The sequence below is a fragment of the Coturnix japonica genome, chromosome 5, assembly GCF_054131305.1.
Source record: "Coturnix japonica strain WE chromosome 5, WE-NBRP24, whole genome shotgun sequence".
Classification (NCBI taxonomy): Eukaryota; Metazoa; Chordata; class Aves; order Galliformes; family Phasianidae; genus Coturnix; species Coturnix japonica.
This window is the reverse complement of record NC_140667.1, coordinates 51,815,182-51,834,487: the sequence shown is the minus strand read 5'-3', so window position 1 is coordinate 51,834,487 and position 19,306 is coordinate 51,815,182. Positions and strand designations below refer to the sequence as shown.

The following is a 19,306-nucleotide window of genomic DNA, read 5'->3' as shown; positions in this document are numbered from 1 at the left end:
ACTGGTTTAGGTGAGGCTGTGCAGTTTTAAAATGATGTTTCTATCTTCTTTTCCAATGGAGCTCAAAGCACTGGTGGTCTTTATGGTCTTCTGCTTTCAAGCTCCTCCAGAGCCACTTCCAGCAGAGAACAGTGTGTTCCAGCCTGCTCTCCTTTGGTTCTCAGTGTTTTCTTTTATAGCTGAGTTTTACTTGAGCATATCAGTCATACTTTGTGCTATCCTGGGTCCAGCTTATTAGAGGCCGATGTTTCTGCATGGCTTCCCTTGTTTCTTTCTAGCTGCTCAGAGATTGCCTCTGCTTTACTCCGCTCTTGTACTTTGCACTTCTACATTGAGAATTGTTTTCTCTGTGGCTAAATTGATGGTCTGAGCTCTTGCAGCCTTGGGCTTGGACAGTCCTGGTATCTGCAAGTGGAACAAACTGCAGTGCCACCCAGCCTGACCCCATCTAGATCAGAGAGGTTAGTTCCTCCTTTGCCTTCCCAGTGCAGGGGTACTGCATTGGAGATCCACTCCTTTAAAGCATATGTGCATGAGGGTAAAGTTACTCACTGTAGGATTTCTATGTTTCTTTATCTCAGTTGTAAGAACTTTTTATCTTGATGTGATTCAAGTGTGTCACTTCTCTTCTGTAGTATCCTTCTAGTAACCCCTTTAAAGTGGTGTTTTTAGCATTACAAGTACTTCTTTCTGTATGATATTACATAAGCCTCCATGCTTGAAGCTGTTTCTTGGTAACAGCTTGCTGTTTCCTCTCTAAAATAAAGGTAACTGACTTCTTCATATAGGGTTCCAGCAGCCTCTCAGTACTTCAGTATGTCCTTGTGTTTAATGTGTATGACTGTTAATTGATGTATCGAAAGTCTCACAAAATCGAAAGTATATTGCCTCAAGTTGACGTTTCCCTATCTGCATTGCTCATCTGTCATTGAAGGAAATAATTCTGTTCCCTTGATATGGTTTAGTTATTACGTTGCATGTTGGCTCTTAACTGCATTGTTATCTGAAATATGCAACAGATGGGTTGCTTGGCAGCTCACGTGTTCCAGCATCATCCCAGGGACTGATTGCAACCCTGACCAACCTGTGCTATCGTGTGTATTTGGTTTCCTGCTCTGTAGGATTCACTACTTGTGTCCTTCAGGCTGCTGGAACCTGATGTAGAGCAGAAATGGTCTTTGATAACTGCGTGCGTTGGTTTTCGTAGGGTACATGTTGTTACACTGACAGATTTGGAAACCTTGAAGTGCTCTTTTAATGCAGTAACACCTGAATACTGTCCATGGGGGAAGATTAATAAGTTGCCTGCAGAACTCTACTGCCTTAATTGTCCTTGTTTGATGTTTGCTCAGGAGCTTTGAGGCAATTGCTCTGATTTACTTCCCAGTTTTGGCTTGTGTTCTTGCCATTCTGTGCTGACAGGGGTTTTGTTGGGCAGTTCATCTGACCTTGGGAAGGCCATGCAGGAAACCCTCTGAATGCTTTAGCATTATCTGTTTGAGATGGTGTGTTAACTCACTGCTACTTAACGGCTCTTTGTTTTGATGTTGTGGCTGTTCTGCCCCCCTGAAGAACAGCAAGTGATGTTCTTCCTGCTGGCTCAGGAGCTGGAAGTTTCTGCTTTCACTCTCCTACCTAGTTCCTCCCCTCTGGTTAGAATGAAACTAGAAGAGTCTTCCTTCCATAGCTTTTTTCCTTTTTTTCCTTCTTTCTTTTCCCCTGCTTCTTATGTAAACAAAGTGAATCTCAAAGTATTTGAGAGCTTGTTGGGCATTGTGGGTCCTGTTTGCTCCTTTGTTCTTTTTTTTCCTTGGCAGATGTCTGCAGTGAAGGTCCTCATTGCTATAAAGTTCTGTGCTTTGGCTGTTTGTTCATCCTTTCCCCCTTCCTCATATGAATCTGTGGAGTAGATTGTATGTGGTCTAGCACCTATTTAGCCTCTCTTTTACTGTGACCTAGACCCTGCCAACAGATCTGTTCTGCATCACAGCACCTATATACACAGGTAGCATTGAGCACAGCGACACAGGCAGACAGGCAGAGGAGGGAGGAGCAGCTTTCTCGTTCCTCCATGTGTTTGCTATGCTGGGGGGCTGTGGAATGTGCTCACGTCCACTGATGGTAGGGGTCAACACGCTGATAAGCACCGTGGTGCTGCAACAGAGATAAGGGGTAGCCAGATGAGTGCAAGGGGATAAGATTGGACGCTCAGTCTCTGCTGTAAACATCCTTCAGGTTGAGTTGCTGCTGCAGTTTGCTCTGATGGAACCATGCCAAACCCTGCAACTATGGGAATATTTGGGGGGTATTTTTGTAGTATTTTCCTTAGTTATTGCTGCTTGACCGAAATAACAAAAAGTGTAATGCCATGTGTTTTTGGCATTACTGTAATGTTAAATAGGCCTTTTCCACTATAAATCTTCCCTGTCACAGGGAGAGCGGGTGATAAATTAGCAGTTAAAAGTTGTTCTAAGGTGGGACTTAGTATGGAAATGTTCACTTCAAGAATAATGAATGTCTTTTTAAGTTTATTTTCTTAAGTATCACAGGAGTTCAAGGCATCACATACTTGGCTTTAAAGATGCTTCTGCGCATGGGAAAGCGTGTCTAATTACGGAGCAGTGCTTGATTAAAGTTCTGCAATGCATTAATTTCTAGGGTGAAGTGGTGGCTTTGCAAAGCTCACTCTGAAGAGCTGTCGTGTGTTCACAAAGGCTTTCAAATACAGGTTTGGATTTTTCAGGTTCCTAATGTCTTTTCTGAATATACAGATGCAGGGTGTGTGCTTACCGGTGCAGTTACAATCCACCTGGCTTTGAGATTATCTTTTATTCAGTCTGCTTGAACGTCACGGCCTATGCTGAGTTTTAGGAGGCAGGTTAAGCATATCCCAGTGATTTACTTACACAAAGAGGAAAGGAAATGCGTCCACCAAAAACGGCATTAAAAGAATGTTGAGGTTGTTACTGCAAACAGGGCAGGGTAAAGACATTTACTGTTGGCTGTAAACTTGGACCATATGGTCTCCAACAATCAGACACAAAAGTCTTATGTAAAAGAGCAGTTAATTGAGGCTGCTGGTTCTGCTTTGTTGTCCTGCTGCCCATTACAGGGAGGAGGGGGGGAAACTGGTGTGTAAAGCTCCTTTGGAGTCAGTGGGGCTGCTACAGCTACCTGTGACCTATCCCAACCAGAAACGTGGATGTCTGCACACTAACAAAAGCACAGAAACTCCCTTTTCCCCCAGCCTTGTGCTGTCTCTGCAAAGTGTCCTTCCCGTGCTTGACAGCTCTGGGAGATGGGTGCGGGCACTGGAGCAGCCTCTGCAGAAAGCTGATATCTTGCTTTCTGCTCCTGCTTTCATCCCTGTCCTGTGTTTGCCTTTGTTCATACACGACTGCAATATTAGATGGTTGTTAATGGTTTTGCTTGATAATAAACTTTTCTGCTGTCTTCTTCTTGTCCACAGAGCCTTATGGAAAGGTGTCTAGTCTCTTTATTAAAATAGATTTATTTTTTTTCGCCTTTTCCCAGAGGGAGACATATTTATTTCTCAATTAATTTGTTAATAAGGCTCCAAAATGAAAATGGCGTAACAATGCTTACGATCTCTAGGCCCAGCTTTGTATCGCTCAGGGGAGACATCAATTCAGTGGGTTGTGTTGTGGGGATTCTAATCTGCCCTGCACCCTGTTATGGCTGTTCCAGGGATTCATTAGGGGGTAAGTGCATCCTCGGAGAACTCTAATTGCAGCGCTAACGGCTGCTAAAATGAAGAAACAGAGGTTTCATTATTTGCTTGTTTATTTTAATGCTAGGAGCACTCGGAGTTTTGCGGCTGTCAGATTCACCAGGAGTTGAAAGTCTGAGCATCCCCAGTGAATTCAGTGGAGCGGGATCTCATGCCAGCGCATGGGGCTGGAGCCATTGGAAAAAAAATAACAAGTTTGGAATCTTTGTGTTTAATCTCCTTCCAAGTGAAAAGATGGCTTGGCCTCCTGCTGCATTCTTCTCTGCAGTGTGGTTCAAGAAAATCACCGTCTTTTGGGATGGAGGGTGAAGCCCCAGAGGTTGTGGAAAATAACACAGAACTGTACCTAAGCCAAGTTAAGTCTGAGGAAGTGTAATTAGAGGCAGGTAGTGAGGATCTGTCGGACCTGTAATTTTAGCTTAAGCATGTGGGAATTAAGTGCTTAAATACATATCTGAGTTTTATTCAGCAAGCTTTTTTTTTCTTATCTTAAGTGAAGCATCTTAAATACAAGATGCACAAGCTGTTGTATTCAGGGTTGTCACTCGTTCCCTAGAAGTTTGCTGTGTGATATATTTATATTTTTAAGGCCTCTGGGTTTTTCTACTGAAAAAATACTAAGTAAGATGCTTCATTCTGATTGTTTCTTATGGATGAATTGGGAAAAACATGATGGAGCTTTTTGCCTGGGTGTGCTGTGGGAGGATAGGTTGGCTGACACTTGTTTGAAATAGTAGCACAATCAAAGCCTCTGCATCCTCAAAGGAAGAAGCAAAAACAATTTCACTTTTAGCTGACTGTATTCCCTCAGAAAGAGGTGTTTTTTTTCCCTCCTGAATTCTTGGGGTATAAAGATCTGGGTCACCTTTCTCTGTCTTTTTGGAGTTATTCCTGTTTTTATTAATTGAGATTAGAAATGATCCATCCTATTACTGTTCTAAAGCCCCTCCAAGTTGGTCACGGGATGTGGTTAAATCATGACTGATATACCCAAGAAGTTATTTCCTTCTGCCATCCAGCCTTGATGGTGAATATTTGCTTTTAAATTTGGCTCTGGGTTGCAGTCTAAATACTAACATTGAAATATTATAATGTAATAGATGTATTTTTAACAATTCGAGCTAATAATTCTGTGGGTTTGTGAGGAAGGAGGACATTTGAGTTCTCCCCTGTTGCCTGAGCTTGAAAATTCTAATAGGTGATATACACAGATAGGACAGGAAATTAAGCAAATATCTTCCCGAGTTATGAAAGCTGTGATGTGTCTCAGATAATACTTAATTGTTAGGAGAACAGATTTGAAAAGGCCATCTTAGAACACTGGGAAGTTGCATTCCTGTGCCCTTTGTCTGAGGCATTGGTTTCTTGTTATTTTTTGTTCCAAGGGCAAGTGAAGGTGAAGCTTGAAGTTAGGCTGGGTCAGCATTTTGGAAGCTGAATTGAGTATTCCAGGGTTCAGAGGAAGAAAAAAAAGAACCTTCCCTAATGGTAGAATGTGAGACAAGCTGCTGAGCTCGTGCTGTGGGCAGTTAGGATTCACACCCCCAGGTCCCTTTATGATTTAATGACATGTAGGAGATGGTGGGTGTTTCTTCCCAGAAAGGCTGCTCTGATTGTTATTACACTCATAAAAATTGATGCTGAACATGTACAGAGTTTTGTAGTGAGATCTGATCTAAGAGCTTCACAATAGTTCCTGCTGTACCTGACAAAATCAGACTCTGAGCTAAGATCATCTTTTAAAGCCCTGGATATGATGTTCTAAGTTGTTTTTCTTTGCAATTCTATATAATGTACATGGCAGAGAGAATGCTCATGTTCAGGAAAGAGGGAACAGGATGCCTCCGCCACAAATGAATGATCAGCAAATAATCTGGTTTGATGGTTGTTATGCTTCAAACTGGGAAACACGTAGGTAATTATTTTTACTGTTATCACAGTCCTGCTCCAATGCATAGCACAAAGGTTAAATATATGTCTAAGCGTTTGCAGAATCCTAGGCTTAATCCGAGCACGTTAACTCCTTATAGTCACAGAGAAAGATTAGTGGTTCCACTGAGAGCTGGAAAGCAGTGGATGGAGCAGTGAGAGGAGCTTTTTAAGTAGCAATGTTCAGGTCAGAGTTCTCAAGTCCTAAGAGTGTTCTGCTCCCTAATTTAAGTAATGCCAAGCAGTGTCAGCAGGATGTTGGTTTGTGCCCAGGTTATGGAGAATTTCTGATTTTTCCTAGACAGCAAAACTGAAGGGAGTGCTTTGATACCGACACCTTCAAACCCGGGAGTCAGAATGGGAAGTGTTGGGTCCGGTTGGGCTGGAGGTTTGGCACCAGGATTTGTTGCATCACAAGAACTGCTGGCAGTGCCAGATTGGAGACCTTGCTTGTTCCAGGCAAGTACAGGCAGACACACACGCGGTGCCTGTCATCCTTGCTGGCAACGTGTCGTGTGTGTCGTATTAAAAACTGGTATCTTCATGGAGATTAGGAGCTGAAAAGTCTATGTGTATAACTAATGACTGGATAATCTTTAACATGAGTGTATGAATAGCCTTGTGTAAAGAGAAGGGTTTGGATTGTTCTGGGAGTAGCTGTCTGCAAGCTTAAGAAGATCACAAACCCTTAGTCCTTATGCACCCTGGATGGTGTTGGGAAGGGCTGTCAGTGGTGGTTGTGTGGTTTGATAACTCTGTGACTGATTTGCTGTGGCCTGGAGATGAGAAGCTGCCTTTAAATCCTCCAAATCCCCTTGTTCCAGAGAAAATAAACAAAATCTGCATCCTGAGAAAGGGAATGTTTAGGACTGAGGGCAACACCAGGATGATCACAGAATCACAGAATTACCAAGGTTGGAAAAGACCTAGAAGATCATCTGGTCCAACCATTACCAATACTTCCCAGCTAAATCATATCAACACAACATCCAAACATTTCTTGAACACTCCCATGGTCGGTGACTCCACCACCTCCCTGGGCAGTGCATTCCAATGCCTGACTACCCTTTTTGAGAAGTAATACTTCCTAATGTTCAGCCTGAATCTCCCCTGGCGCAGCTTAAAACCATTCCCTCTAGTTCTATCATTGATTACACGAGAGAAGAGGCCAACCCCTTTTGGGGTTGAAGCAGCACCCAGCATTTGAGGGGTGCTTTGTGAAGTCCTGGAGCTGCCAGGTTTGTTTCTCCAGGGCTCTCCTGCTGTAGTACAGCCTGCAGAAATGCTCCTGCACTCCCCAGTAGCTGCCATTTGAGTAGAGGAAATCCTACAGAGCGCTAATGCTAATCACTCTCAAATCAGGAATGTGCAATTCGGGCATGCTTCAGGTGTTATATTGGCTTAATTTCCTTATCTGGTGATGTGAGGATAATAGTGCCTCATGGTGATTTTTGAGGAGGTCAGTTGTTAAATGTTCCCGCTGCAAGCCAAGGAAAACTGGAGGGGAAGGAAAAAATGTAAACTTGTTGAAGCAGGGTTTAAATGGGGAGAATAAACAAGGATAAAATGATGTTGTCTGCGTGCACGTTGGTTGAGGGCTGAAAGAGGTGGCAGTCCTGGCAAGCTGAAAAGAGCAGTCCTACAGCTCAGCTCCTGGCAGGTGAGCACAGAGCTTGAAGGGGAAAAAGGCAGCGCTCAGGCCTTACGCTGTGCAGAAGTGACGTGGCACGAGGCCTTCAGCCACTGCCTGCCTGGGCTGGAGCAGGCTGATGGATGGAGAAGGGAGCAGCCCCAGCCTGCCTTCCTGATGGGAAGGGGTAACGGTGGGGAGGGATGGAGTGCATTTCTATCAGCGTGCGTGACCACCAGAGGGATCAGACCGCTGGGATTTTCTCTTCTGCAGTTTCATTCTGCATTCTTCCATGCAGCTTGGTTATGGGTGGTTTACATACAGAGATTTTAATTGTCTGGCATGAGAGAATCATAATTTAGACATGGTCTGACCTATTCATGCTCTGTCACAGGTTGGCTTTTATCTTTGCTTCAGTCTGGCAGAAACAATAAGGCTGTACTTATGAATGCAATGCAGCTTTGTGTTTCTACTTGCGCAAGTAAGATCTGATTTCCAAAGCTCACGGTATGTCTCTAAGTGGGTAGTTCAGAGATAACTGCATCATTAAACAAGAACCTGCACAGCCTGGAGCTGGATCAGTTGGATCCCATTTCCAGAGTTCTCCTGGTTCTCTCCTTCTAGAGCTTCAATGATCTAATCGGCGAATGTATCATGAAGTAATCATTCATTGAATGTAATGGACCTCCACCACTTTCTATTACACTTAATTAGTTCAGTATTTTATTCTGATGTGGGTTTTAGTGATGGGGAAAGATGCAAAGTTGCCTGAAGGCGAGTTGCCCCAACCGATGCCTTTCTACCACACGTCCTTCCTTGGCAGATACAGAAGCAGCTTTATCATTGAAAATTTAATGAAGCTTTCATCAATATAGTGCAGTGCCTCTACTTTCTCTGAAACGTATTCATTTTTAATGAGCTTCAATTTCTAATTTCAGGTAACAGGAACAACTGAATATAACCATAAATCTGATTTGTTTGTGAACAACGTGTCCCGTGTCATTTGCGATTTGTAAAGTAGCCATTGATGGCTGGCGTGGGAGGAGCTGTGCATCTCAGCATCAAGCAGCTGCTATTTAAATCAGCTTTGGACTACATTTGGAAGCTGGTTTAAATGGTTTGTTTCAGACCTCTATTTTGTTCATAAAAATCAGCCTTGGGAAACAGAAGCAGTGACCTTAAAGCAATGAGGCTGTTGCCTGAGTGATATTTCAAAGTATTTCTGCTTTGTGGCTTTTTTCTTCCCCTTCCCTTCGCAAGCCTAAGGTTAGTTCCTTAGTTAAGAAGTACAATAGTGGGAAAGTTCTTCATATATGTGGCAGAGCTGGTACTACTGAGTGAAATATAGAATTGTGTACAATGAATTGCAGAAGATGGAAACAGTCTAGGAATAGCTGTGAAAGGATCCTGCTGTACTCTGCACAGTGTCGAATGAAGGGTTGCTGTGAAGCATCAGATCTTGTTGTGCTGCTCGGCTTGGTTGGAGGAGCACCACGGCTCCTTGTTCTTGCTTTTACCAAGGGTAGAGCTGCTGAAAAGGTGGCATTGCTCTGCAGATCATGTGCAGTAACCACACCTGTGAGTGCACAGTTCCATTTCCCATTAGAATGGGAAAAACTTCAATGCTAAAACACTGTTTTGATCATGTGAAAATGCTTCACTGTTCTATCTGCGTTATTTATGATCCTTTTATTGTTTCTCAAAATCATAATTGGCATTTAGCCATTAATATTTAATTTGTTTTGGAGGTTAATTGCAGAAAAAGGCCATATATAATACAGTGCCATCGAGTATAGAAACATAAAATATAATAACCAGAAACGTTTGCTACTACTCAAATAATTGCCTTGTAATAACACAACAGGAGGTGCAGACAGTAGCTTCTGCTCTACCCTCTTCCTCAGGAATATGCAGTTTTGTATTTGATATATATATTTAAAAGAAATTGGAGTTATTTTATTGCTTCTATAAATTTATGCGTGCATTATATGTTTGTATCCTGATTGCTTTTGGCTGTTCTAAATTTCTTGCCTTAGTTTACTTGGTACATTACACTATCAGGGTTAGTTGGGATGATTTCCAGTGTTTTATTTTCTTAATCCAATATTTTATGCACATTTTAACAGCATCACAAATGGAACACCCTGATGTCTGTCAAACATACTGTGTGGATGTTCTTTCAGGTAGATGTAGCAGCCCCAGAATTTTCTTTTATCCCTGTTGATAAGGATTGAGAGAAGCTGTGGCACCATCCCTGCCTTGTGCTGCTCATTGCCTGCCACCAGCACAGGCATCAGGGAGCCTTGTGGCTGTCACCCCCAGGCAGTGGGGACAGGGCAGGAGTGGCCAGGCTTCTGCCTCCCCAGCCAGCCTTGTCCTGCTGCAATGCAAGCCTTTGCCAGGGGAAGTTGAGCAATGCAGCACAGCCTGTGGTCTCTGCAAGACCCGGCTCTGATTGTTTCCTGGTCCCTAGAGTGGATCCCAACAGGAATAGGGATTTTTTTTAACCTTCTGAATCCTACTCTACCTGATTTTTCAGGCTTTCAGAGACTCTTGCCTTAATAGAAGAGATCTGATATGGGGGATCTGATGTATCCTGAATAGGGAAGTAAACTTTCTGTTCCAGCCTACTCCAGGTATTTTATGGAGCTGCTGGGCAGCGTCAGACATGTATCAATGATAGACATTTCCACTAGATACTGATTGGTATATTTACTGAATTTGTGATGGATAATGAAAAAGTACAAATTCCTAATGAATGTTCTTGTTTCCTGGCCTTACAGATGAGAGCAGTGGGGCAGGTGACAGCTGTGTAGCAAGGCTGGTGTTCCTGAAGATGGGCTCAGTTCATCAGGTGTTTGAACACCCATAGGAGCAGTGAGATTCCTTACATAGCAATTACTTTCCTGATCACTATTTATTTTGACTCCTGAAAAGCGTGCATCTTTTCTGATGGTCGCTTCTCTGTGGAATCATCTACTTAACACAGTTTATTGAAGGTAAATTGATAGCAGTAAATTGGGAGTTTGTCTTAAGAATCACATTTTGTATATTTCAGTTTGGTAAAAAGTAATAAAAAGTAATAAAAATTGCTGGACACGTGAGCAGTGACTTCCAGTTGAGTCATCTTGGTAAATCCGACTCATTGAAGTTCTGATATCCCCATTGTTGCATGCTTGTCCTCCCACATGTTCCTACTGCTTGTTTTTTTGGCATTGAAAGGTGAGCCAGCGTGGAGCTGGGATCCATTTAATGGTTTTCAACTGGATTAGCTCCTTGTGCTGCTCCCAGGCAACCAAATACAAGCCTGAGGATGTGAATGAGGGCTGGGAAGCCAGAGCAGCCTAGATTTGAAGGAAGGATGGGCTACTGTAGGACTAGACCATAGCTCGCAATTGTAGCTACATGCGATGCTGGTAAAAATAACTAAGAAATCTGCACGCAGTGCTCATATACCTCCTTGGTGATGGTTTCAGCACAGCACCAGGAGATCAGCAGTGCTGGTAGTGTTTGTTCAACGTCAGGTGTAGGTATGTGGCAGCCATTCCCCAAAACCCTGGATGATGGATGATCCCACACCATTTCCCCTTTGCGTTCTGTGAGGGTTAATGTGTTTGCTTTAGTTGACATCCTGAGCATGCAGAGGCTCCGTTTTTCTTCTGCTCGAACGCTGCGTAGCTTGGATTTGGATTTGGCTTAAACAAATCACAAGCAACCATCTCTTTGTATTGTGTAAAGCTTATGTTCCTGAGAATGAAAGGATCATTTGTGGATTACTGGAATTGCTGCAGTTTGAAAAGAGCTGTGCTGGGGAGGATGCAACTTCTCCCTTGGAAGTGTGGTGAGAATTTTCAAGTCTCTTCGTAGCCCCTTCAAAGCTGGAGCAGAGGGATTTGTTTTACGTGGGTCTCCTGGTGTTGTCAGTAGGGTGAATGAGGTGTTTGTGTGCTATGCTATCCACACTGAAGTGCTTGCTCTCTTACTCTTTTCTCAGTGGAGTGGCAAGGTGGGATGGGGTTAACACTGAGTTTAGGTGATTGTATCTGTGGTTCTTAAATCTCTGTGCTGTTTTTCTTTCCATTCTTAGAGTAAAGTAGGGATGGATCCCAGGAGTGTTTTGTATATGTGCAAGTCATTGCTGCCTGTGGTTGGGAAGCAGTCCCACAGCTCTTACCTGCTGTGTGCAGGTGCAGAGAAGGACGAGGGAAAGTCACTCTGCCTTTAGCTTCCTGAAAGTACTTTGTGTCCCTGGAGTGCTAAACTTGGGGTCTCTGCAAAGGATAATAGATGCCATACAGGTGAGTCAGCCTTTTGTGTGGAGGTCCAGGTGCTCGACTTATTTTCAAGCTGGCATGCTAGGACACACACTGGCATTCATCACATTTGTAAACACTCCTTGGAGCTGAGGAAGGCTTTTGTCTTCTAACCTGTTTTCTTTGGTGCTCTGGCAGTGACCGGCGTGACGCATTTTCCCCAGGTGGCATCAGCAGTCTGTGAGAGCTGCAGACCTTTGGAGCAGGGTGATCTTCAGACAGGACGAGCAAAGTCCCAAAAGTAGAAACCAAAACTACAGATATCTATAGCTGTACCTTTAGGACACGGAATGCAGGCTCCACGTCCTCAGGCATCCCTTTGGGCAGTGAGGTTCTTTTGCTTGTTTCTGCTCTAATAGTTGATAAGTAATTCCCACAGCACAGGAAGCAGTGTTGTTTTTCTGTTTGTTTCCTTGTTTCCTCAATGGTAGGAAGACCCTCACTGGTATTACTAAGTAGAACAGAGTCATAGCCTGTTGTGCTGAGTTTAGGCTCCCACTTCTATGAAGCGGTGCTTATGTTTCCCTTTAATATGTATTACTCATTTATAGCCTTTCTTTTTGAATAGGACTCAAATGTTTATGTCTGCAGCAAAGAACAAGTGAAAAGCAGTTCTTGATCAGTTCCCCCCCATGTTTGGTTTAAGTATAGCCTTGCTGCTAGGGCTGCTTGCAGAAAGGAATGTTGGGCAGCCCTAATTCCACACTGCCTCTCTAAGGAAAACAAAAACTCCACAGTTACATAGAAATTGCTCAGTCCATCTAATAAGAGTCTTCTCAGGTATTTGAATCTGATTCTTGATTTTTCTCTTCTCCTTTCTGTGTAATGTTGATGTTTGTGCTTGCTCTCTGTAGGTCTTGCGGGGCTTGAGTTTGTGAACGCTAATGAAGTCTGATTTTAAGCACTGATGTACCTGTGGGACTGTTCAGATGAGGAGCATGGAGTGGAATCCAAAAGCTTGAAGCCCACCAGAGGTTGACGTTTTGCTTCCCCTCCTCCCTTGGCCTCCTCTGTTCCCAATGGGGCTATGAGGCAAGCTCTCCTCTCCAGCAGTTGCCTGAAGGATTAGACCAGATTTCTTTTTTAGTAGTAAAATAGATCTGAATATAGTCAACTTCTGACATGTTGTGTCTGAGAAACTTAAAACGTGTGTATAGGCTGTAAACTGTTGTGCAGCCAATAGTGACGTATTGAGCTTTAACATGCTTCTTGAATGGGTACCCCGGGGATGGAAAAAGTGACTTAACTGTATATTGTCAAAAACAAAAGACAGCTTTTGGTTTGGCCATTTCGTGGACCGCTGAGCTCCACTTGCACCTGGTTTTGCTATAGAGTGCTGCTGCAGGAGCAGTTTGTCCTTAGTGTCAGCTGTTTGCTGTGTGGGTGGGGGCACTGTGCAGGTGCTGCTGGCACTTGGGGCTGTTTGTGCCCTCACTGAGAAATTCCTGCCTTGCCAGCAGAACCAAAACATGCCATTATCTTATTAGTGCATTCACTCTTAATGCAATTAGCCCGCATTACACTCCAAGCTACCTTTATTATGTACGTTCCCACAGCTTTAACTCTTTATCATTTAAAACTTATGAGAAATTGTGTGAGACTTAATTCCACCCATTGAGTCTTGGTAACAGTTTGGTGTGACTGTGTCTGTACGATGGCAGACTGAGAAGTTCAGCTAGGAAGTTCCCTCTGCCCTGTATTTTAATAGCTCTTTTTCTCTTACAGAACACATGGTGTGCTTCAGTTCCATCATTTGAAAGTTTTGCAGCCAACTCTTTGGCAGTTTTGCCGACTATTGTATAAATTGCTATTTAGAGGTGATATTTTTGCGGGTTATTTTTTTGCGTGTAAGCGTATCCATCCTTAAACCACCTGAGTCATGCGTTCTATTTTTATTATAAGGTGGTTTTGAAGACTCAGCGTGCCAGGATTGGTGCTGATGTAGTGTGAAGCATGAGGTGACATGTAGGGGCCTCCTTGCAAGGGGAGAAAGAAGGGCCAGTTATGTACTCTGTAGGATCATTGAATTCATTTACATGTATGTATATATATTTTTTTTACAGGGGTGTTTTGTTCAACTGGTTAACTCTGTACGTCAGATTCAAGTCATGCTGCTGTGAGTGCCACCAAACTTGTTTTGCAAGGTTCTCCAAGAAAGCCATCCAGCCTGGGGTTGAACAGTAACGTAACAGTAACACAACATCTGCATGTAGCTGCTCTTCAGATTCAGCTGCTGTGCAATATCCCCATAGTCACCTACTGCAGGCTCTTGTACTGGGTTCTGGCTTCTTGGGGTCTGCACAGCCTCTGTGTGAGCTTTGGGATCTACAGTCAGCCTTTGTTTTCCTCACATCTGGATTCCTTTTTGATTTGACTGGTAAACTTGGCTGTGTCCTCAGTGGAAGTGGGGTTAGATGGAGAGTGCCGCAGTGCTAAGCTTGTGATTCTGGGTTTGGGGAGGATGGAGGTTTGTGTGGAGAGACAACCTCAGCTAACAGACTAAAACCAGTCCTAAAGAAGCCTTGTTTATCCAGAATGTCCCTGTTGGACATCAGTGGCAAATTGTGCTTAAAGTTTGCACGATTGAGCCCAACAATTCAGACTTGTGTATAAATGCTTTATGTGCACAGTTTGCTCTGGCCCGCTTTTGTAGTGAGCCCCTCCACAGTGTTAGAAACTGGTGAGACCTGTCATTTCTGAGCATCCTGTCTTTGTGTTTGGAGGTTTCTTTACTGGACCCTCAACCTGTTGATCACAATTTAGAGGGCTGGGTCTGCAGAATCCCAGATTTGCTTAGTAAATGACTTACTATTCAAATGTGGCTGGGAGCATTTGAAAACCATAAAATTGTGCGTTCAAAGGCTTCCAGTCTTTCTAGGGATATGTGCTCAAGGCTATATTCTTCTGATTAGTTTTAATTTGACTGCTTTCAGCAGTGCTAGATAGTATCAAGCGTTTATTGTGTGCAGTTGATATGGATAAGGAAAATGGTAGCGGCTGTTTCTCCAATTAGTAACAGTGTTTTTAACGAGGCTGTTGTGATCCCAATACAACACCTCTTTTGAATAGGTGCAGGGATCTCTGTAATTGTGAGCACTGTGGTGTTTATGAGAAAATCTGGGGCATTGTTGAGTGCTTCGCAGCTAATGTTTGGGTAAAACAGATAAGCTCAGGTATTGTCTAGAACTGATCATCTGTGTCTTGGGGTATTTGTTTCCTTATGTATTTTTGACAGCCCTGTACTCAATCAGTGGGACCTGTGGGGTGCAGAGCCCTGTGGCTCAGATAACGATGGCTGTGGGTTGGCTGTGAGCCACACAACCACCCAACAGTTCTATGCTCCAACTCTGTGTAAAGAAGAACAGATTTATGGATATTTCTCAAAACTTCAAAGTTTTGGACAAAAATTAGAATGTGAAAAGCTGGCAAATGTGTGTGGGGGGATGCAGCTGTGTGCTGCCCTGCCCGTGTCCTGGGTTGTCTCTTGTCTGAGTGCTTGCATCCATTGCAGACTAACAGCTCTGGGTGTGCTGCTCTGTGTGCTTTGTGGCATATAGAGCGTGCGGACAGAAGTACAAAAAGGACTATAATGCATCGTGCTGATTTTTCTCTGCCACTAAAGGGAATAGAATATATAGCACAAATCTTCATTGTGATTAAATAGATGAAATAGTTTGAGATGTGCTGCAACTTTGGGAGAAGAATTTGTCTTAGCTCTTTGGTGAGTAAAATATTTGCTTATTTGTCGTGTTTGATAACCTTTGAAGATACCTCCAGCTTTACAGAACAGGGCTGGGTTTTTGTCCCCTACAATCTTAAGGAAATGCTTGAGATGCCAGTGTAGCTAATGAAGGCCTGGCACGTGTCCTCTTTGTTTTATTTAATACCTTACTCTATGAAGAGCTGCGCTGGATATGACCACATTTCTTGCTTTCAGAAAGTTTTGAGTACCACGTTAACCAACTTGGTTAATGCATTAAAATAGCAATTGCTGTTTGTTTTTAAGCATCAGGGAAAAATATCTGCTTTTTGGAGAAAAAAAAAAAGTATTTTAAATGATTATATTTGCAATGTGAAGAAGTGTTTCTTAGTTGGCTTTAATAAGTCAGGATCTGTGCCACCCCTAAAAGGGAAGTTGCAGACTGACCCGCTTGGTGGCCTGCATGAGGGGAAGGCTTTGCTCTTTTGTCTCTATTTAAAAACAAGAACAACCTCAGAACGTTTATTTTTGACATTGTTTCACACGTTATATATTATACATATAATATAATGCTGTATTTGTACATTGCATATCGTAGGGTGTTTCAAGACATCCCTGAAATATTTATCATGCCGTGTCCCACTAAGAATGTAATCTTAAGGTCTCCATTGTTTATGAAGCACAGTCTATATTTTATCTCATGCTGAGTAAAGATGTGATAATGGTTGTTTAGGGATTATGTGAAAATGAAGTGAGGAATGACCCTTAAAAATTGGTAGGAAGTCGGAGATTCCCAAATGAGAGGCGGGAGGGAGGGGGAGGAGTTTGAATTGCTACTACTGGGGTTTTCTGAAGGATCCTCCTTTGCGTGTATGCAGAAGAAAATGGAGACTGGTGAGATAAAAAAAAGCTTTATTTTTTTATTTTTAGAATATAATCTGTTTGGTTACAGAAAGTAGAGGTAAACCTGGAAGTTCAATGTGCCTGTGCCGTGTGGAGCAGATGTGCAGGTATCAAATACTGAGTGGAAGTGCAAGGAATGACCCCATGGGCTCTTCCGGACCTGTCTGTGTGTGGTTATTGTGAAGTGAACTTGTTCAGCGAGCTGTGCATTACTTGTTAGATCTTTTCTTTAATGGTTTGTATTCGACAAGTCAGCCATTTCATCTTATATTTTTATCTGTTTTCACAAATGGAAGTACCCAAACCTTTCACTCTTTGTCACTTTTTCTATTGCTGATCTTTCACTTCAGAAGATACTCAACCAAGCCTTTCAAGGATCGCATCTCGGTGTGGATGCGAGATGGCAATAAAATGTTGGTCTGTTTTATTTTCCTTTAATGAGCTTTTCTATAACTTTCAATGTTAACCGTAATTTAGGCTCAGCTCTGTCAGCTCTTTGACTGTTTAAAGGTCATTCTTTCCTTCTCTCGCATTCTTTCACAAAGCAAGAAAGCTTTAGCAAGCCACTCTGAACAGTGCTGTAGGTCAGGCAATTACGAATGGCCCAATCAATTGGAATTCCAGTAGAGAATTGGGATTAAGTTACCTACGCTTACCTGGCAGACCTGAATCCTTACTGTTGAAAAACTGCTGGTACCTTTGGCCTGTCTCACCAAGTGGCAGCAGTCTTGAGATGTGGTTTGTTCACTAAGTCCAGGTAGGATTGATGAAGGGCAGGGAATGATGAGCTGTTGAGGCGTGGCCACCACTTTTGCTGCACAGAAACCATCCACTTAAACTTGTGTTACTTCCAGGCTGAGATGTGTCATAGTGCAAAGTGTACAAAAGCATCAGCTAATGTATATGTGCTTACAGATTTTTTTTACATGCTTGAATATGTATCTGTTATTTATGTATTAAATTGCATGTACCATCTGAAACAAAAGAAGCTAAGAATGCTTGCTCTCTTTCTTTGGTGCTGTTTCATCAGTTGCTAAGGTAAAACAAACAGAACGGTATGATTTTACCCTCTCTCCTTTTCTAGGTGACCCAAGTGAATCAAATTTGGACCTGAGACATTCATGTATCATGTTTTATGCCAGATAAGATAAATTATTTGGTTATTGATGGGAGAATATTAATCTGTGTAATTTAAGAAAGGGTGCTTCGGTTTGACAGCTAGGAGTTATTTCTGTTAAGAGCAGATGCTGGAACATCTGTTTCATGTGCTGTTGCTTTAAAAACAGAACTAGAACAAGCAGCTACGACTGTAGGTAGGACTGGATGACCTCTTCTTGATTACTAATTCAGATTGCCTCTAAAAGACAACTGGGTCACAAAGTCTTCCTCATGAGCTTACTAAACTCCATTGCAATTTTTACCTTCTGTTTCTCTTGTGGAAGCACTTGCCTGCAAAGTAACCTTGCATGTTTTGTTAAAGATATTTTGCAATAGAATGATAGGGGTTCTGGGTCTTTCATTTGTATCAGTTCTGATAAATAGTTGCTATCCTTTATCTTCTATCCTGTCTGATCTTCTTGTATTGCTTTTGGTAACTGCACTGAGACATCTCAGGAGAGATATTGATGAAGCAGCAGAGGGTGCCCTCAAGTAAAGAAGGATGCTTGTGTTCCAAGCATGGCCTCAGTCAAGGGATCCATGGTTGTCAGTACCACCAATGTGTAAATAGAGTGGTGCAGGCTGCCTGTGAATGCTGTTTGTGGGATGCCCTGACCTGTCTGCAGGAAGTCTGGCTGCTGAACTTGTTGGGGCCTGGAGCTTGCTCATGGGTTCTTCTTGTTCTGCTTGGAGACAGGATTTGCCAAGCTATTGAGGTATGTGGCATTACTCATACAGTGCTTCACCATTCTTCTGAGCACCAGCATCCTCTGATTCCGAACACAGCTCCCCTTCCAGCTTCAGCCTCCCTAAGGAATGATTCTGAATTGTGTCTGCCTTTTGAGACCTCCATGGCATAGTGCGATATACTTATTGCTCTGACTTTGATTTTATATTTGGCAACATCCTATTTAAGTGTTCTCACCCTCAATGCTCGTTCCTGTGTTCACTTTGCCCTTTGCTATGTGCTGGCATAAGCATTTGTGAGCTATGCGGTGAACCAAACGGGTGAGTTTGTGTGACAGGAAAAAAACCCAGCAAATAACCGTGTGGCTGCACAAGTGTTTGTTTCTGGCCTGTGAGAAATGGCAGCAGGGAAAGGACATTGTACAGCAGGATGAAGGGAGATGAACAGCTTCTTTGGAACTGCTGCTGGCTCAACATGAGCAAATGCAATTGTTGTTTTCCTGTGCTGAACATATAAAATCGAGGTTGTGAAGACATTTGCTGCTCACCGGAATGGGAGTTGGTGTCTCATAACTTATTTGGTCATTAGTTTTTGGCAGCAATGAATGAAGCTATCTAAAACTACTTATCTAAAAGGAAATAGTTGATTGTTTTCTATCATAAAACAGGAGCTAACACAGAGCACTTTGAAAGCACAATCTGCTGTGACTTTCAAGCCAAGAAAACCTAATGATTCTTCCTTATATGCTGCTCATTGAGCACCAGCAGTGTACTCACTGCTGTCAGGACCATGGAAGTTGTCTTTGTTGTTGCAATAGACTGTTCTGTTTAGCTGTTTTAAAGTACATGTGTCCACGGTAAATCACTGTGTTTGAATAGTTCAAGGAAACCAGACTGTAGTTTTTATGCTAAGGGTGAAATACAAGTCAGTGCTTTTGGCAGAAGTTTGGCTTGGTTCCTCCCAAAGGCCAAGAGAGAGGAGCCAACATATGCAAGTGTTCATCAGGTATGGCTGCAAGAGATTGGTAAAGGTTTTCATTTTGAGAAGTCTTGCTTGTGAGATGGTTTTTAAAATGCTTCCCGTTGAGACCCCAGAACACTGTTGTTTTAATGGAAAACCTTGGGCGTGTGCCTGGTTCTCTTGTGGATGTGTGTTTTATCAACTTTATCTTCTTACTGTCTGGGGTTAGACATGAAACATGGGAGTGTCTTACGACAAGCCCTTAGTATTGTGG

The 19,306-nt window shown here is 42.8% G+C and overlaps 1 protein-coding gene across 6 annotated transcripts in view; it reads left to right on the top strand.

Moving 5' to 3' along the window:
- The window catches only part of MNAT1 (MNAT1 component of CDK activating kinase), a 106,460-nt gene that overhangs the window by 1,543 nt on the left and 85,611 nt on the right, over window positions 1–19,306 (top strand). For 2 of the 6 annotated variants that reach the window (XM_085549602.1, XM_085549601.1), the window contains exon 2: window positions 13,687–13,739. The exons of the other annotated variants lie outside the window; for them this stretch is intronic. In XM_085549602.1, coding sequence (XP_085405728.1) covers window positions 13,732–13,739 — 8 coding nt within the window. In that variant the 5' untranslated portion in view covers window positions 13,687–13,731. The remainder of the gene's footprint in view (window positions 1–13,686; window positions 13,740–19,306) is intronic. 6 annotated transcript variants of the gene reach the window in all.